The sequence below is a fragment of the Gossypium hirsutum genome, chromosome D11, assembly GCF_007990345.1.
Source record: "Gossypium hirsutum isolate 1008001.06 chromosome D11, Gossypium_hirsutum_v2.1, whole genome shotgun sequence".
Taxonomy (NCBI): domain Eukaryota; kingdom Viridiplantae; phylum Streptophyta; class Magnoliopsida; order Malvales; family Malvaceae; genus Gossypium; species Gossypium hirsutum.
In genome coordinates, this window is record NC_053447.1 from 50,375,694 (window position 1) to 50,378,443 (window position 2,750).

The 2,750-nt window shown below is 39.6% G+C and overlaps 1 protein-coding gene across 1 annotated transcript; it reads left to right on the forward strand.

Annotated features, from left to right (window-relative positions):
- Positions 1 to 963: 963 nt before the first annotated feature.
- LOC121223197 (uncharacterized) lies at positions 964 to 1,932 on the forward strand. Its single transcript, XM_041104316.1, has 2 exons — positions 964 to 1,474; positions 1,583 to 1,932. The coding sequence occupies exons 1-2, from the start codon at positions 964 to 966 to the stop codon at positions 1,930 to 1,932; spliced, it is 861 nt and encodes a 286-aa protein (XP_040960250.1).
- The last annotated feature ends 818 nt before the right edge of the window (positions 1,933 to 2,750 follow it).

Genomic DNA, 2,750 nt, shown 5'->3' on the forward strand with positions numbered 1-2,750 from the left:
TTTGCTTTGTACTAACCTGTTTCGTTTGTTTTGTTTATGATTGCTTTGCATTTTCATCATAGAAAAGAGGTGTTGATTCAAATTTGATTGCTAAAGAGAAAAGCTTGTCATGGAAAACGAATTCCTTGATAAAGGGAATATAATGCGACTGCCCGAATATGAACTGATTAAACACAACGAGAGAAGGCTGGAAGCCTGTGGAGGAACATACGACTATGCTTCGTTGCCTGAGGATTCAAACCGATAAAGATTATTCGAGAGCTGTCAGAAAACTAAAGAACGTCGCGGGGGAGCAATGGGTCATGGCTCGGATCAAACAAAAAGAAGATAGTAGAGATAAATTTTGGGAAATTCGTAAGATTTGATCTTAACGTCCGGATATGAAGAAAAGATCGGTGTCTTCACCTAGAATATGAGGGCAAAACCACATATGTAATCCATTTTACGTAAAGAAATTTGTTCTCTAGAAAAGTTATTCTATTGGAATTGAATTCAGAATCAATGCCTCTATTTCTTTTTGCATTCATTTCATGCATTTGCATTACATTACATCATGAGCATTAAAGTCCACCAAAGAGCCTAATTGATTAAAATTATTTCAATTAATATGGAAAACCAACACCCTTGCGGTATCCGAACAGAAACTAAAGGAATGGACCAAAGGTTAGAGAGATTAAAGCAGATGCAAATACAAATGCTAGAGCAATTGACCAAATTTCAACAAGATATGAAGGATCAGATGCTAGAAGTCCAAAGAAATCTAATGAGCCAGTTAACCCAGTTATTGGATAGAGGGTTAGAAAAAGGAAAACCCTTATAGTCAATTCTGGAGATGAATATGAAGACCTTACCTATCCCCCAGGTTTCACCCCAATAGGCATCCAGGCCTAACCCGACGTTCATCTACAAGGGGCGCCCACTACTAACAGACCCCAACGATATCAGGTCGGTACCTCGGTGCCAATGAACTACCTTACAGGCTCAAGTTCCAATCTAAGGAACGATCCAACTGATCTTGTAGTTCTTGATTTAGACGAAATGGTAGAAGCAAGGGTAGAACTACCAAAGCAACTCGAAGATCGGTATAGGTGGGTGGAAGAAAAACTCAAAGTAATGGAGAATGCAGATTACCATTGCGGGGTTGACGCTAAGGGTCTAAGTTTGGTCCCAGATCTAGTATTCCCGCCGAAATTCAAGGCTCCAGAATTTGAAAAATATAATGGGACTAATTGTCTTGAAGCTCACATCACAATGTTCTGTCGAAGAATGACAGGATACATTGATAACGATCAACTGTTAATTCATTGCTTCCAAGATAGTCTGATCGGGTCTGCTGCCAAATGGTACAACCAGTTGAGCCGTGCCAATATCCACTCATGGAAGGACTTGGCACAGGCTTTCATGAAGCAATATGGTCACGTGGAAGACATGGCACATGATAAAATTACACTGATGAACTTGGAAAAGAAGCAAAGTGAGAGCTTCATGCAATATGCCCAAAGATGGAGAGAGTTAGCGACACAATTCCAACCACCTCTTTTGGAGAAAGAAACCACGATGCTTTTCGTCAACATTCTGAAAGCCCCATTCATTAACCACATGTTGGGAAGAGCTACCATGAGCTTCTCAGATATGGTAATGTCTGGCGAGATGATTGAAAACGCCATAAGAAGTGGGAAAATAGATTCGGGAGAAAGCGTCAAAGGATTAACCCTAAAGAACAAAGAAAATGAAGTAAGCAACCTGAGCATGTATAATGAAGGATATCCCAAATCGGTCACTATGGGCCAACCGAGGGTCATAACCGCCGGCTATCAAAGCATTAACATCGTATCTAAAAAGGGGGTTGGTGAGGAGAACACACTTGGAATTGTTTTGAATAGTGGGACTGCAGAAAAGATCCCTGTATTTTTTAGAGCTAATTCAGAGTAATGTCCAAAACACGCTTATTGCTCTAAGCCTAGGGGCAACAAGAATCCTTTTGTGAGATAGGCTTATGTCCAACATCTTTATTTCAATGAAATGCATCTTTTTTTCTCACTTCGAGCAAATATTATTTTATTGTTTCCATTTCATTCATAATCATACTATACAGATAAATATTCTTAGATTCTTTTATTCTTTGGATCTACTTTCGTCCTATAACAGGTCTCTAGATATCAATGATATGAGCGACACTACTATTGACTCAGAACCTTCTTTTGAGCAAGATATGTGTCTAGATTAAACCTTAGGACTTTGGAGATAACTGAGATTGTAGCTTATCTCCTGATTTGTTAAGGACGGGAGAACAAGACACTACCTTACAAAGAATCAATAGAAGCCATGGCCTTTCTCTCTGTGGGGCACAGCTGTCACAGGGCCGATCTCGTCTAAGGTTTTTGACAGTTATCTTTATGGTCATCAATTACCTCACTAAGTAGGCAGAAGCTGCTTCATATGCCAATGTCGCAAAGTCAACAGTCTGCGAATTCTTGAAAAATCATATGCCAGTATGAAATGCCAAAAAGGAGCATATCTGACAATGCACTAAAATTAAACAACGGCACGATGTTAAAAGTTTGCAGTCTGTTCAAGGTTAACACATTTTCCCCCAAAATGCACGGTGCAGTGGAAGCAAAAACAAAACAAAAAAAGAAAGGAAAACTGCTACCGGGGCAACACATTGGCTTATCGTAGTTTTACTCATTGAGGTCAAGATTCCTTCTCTCCGAGTGTTGGATCAGATCCTAGTTGAAGAGAAATGTTTA

Excerpts from the sequence above, each read along its gene's own strand:
- LOC121223197 (XM_041104316.1), top strand. The coding sequence starts at position 964 with ATGAACTACCTTACAGGCTCAAGTTCCAATCTAAGGAACGATCCAACT. Across the intron at positions 1,475-1,582 it reads GAACTTGGAAAAGAAGCAAA|CCCCATTCATTAACCACATG; the intron begins GTGAGAGCTTCA and ends ACATTCTGAAAG.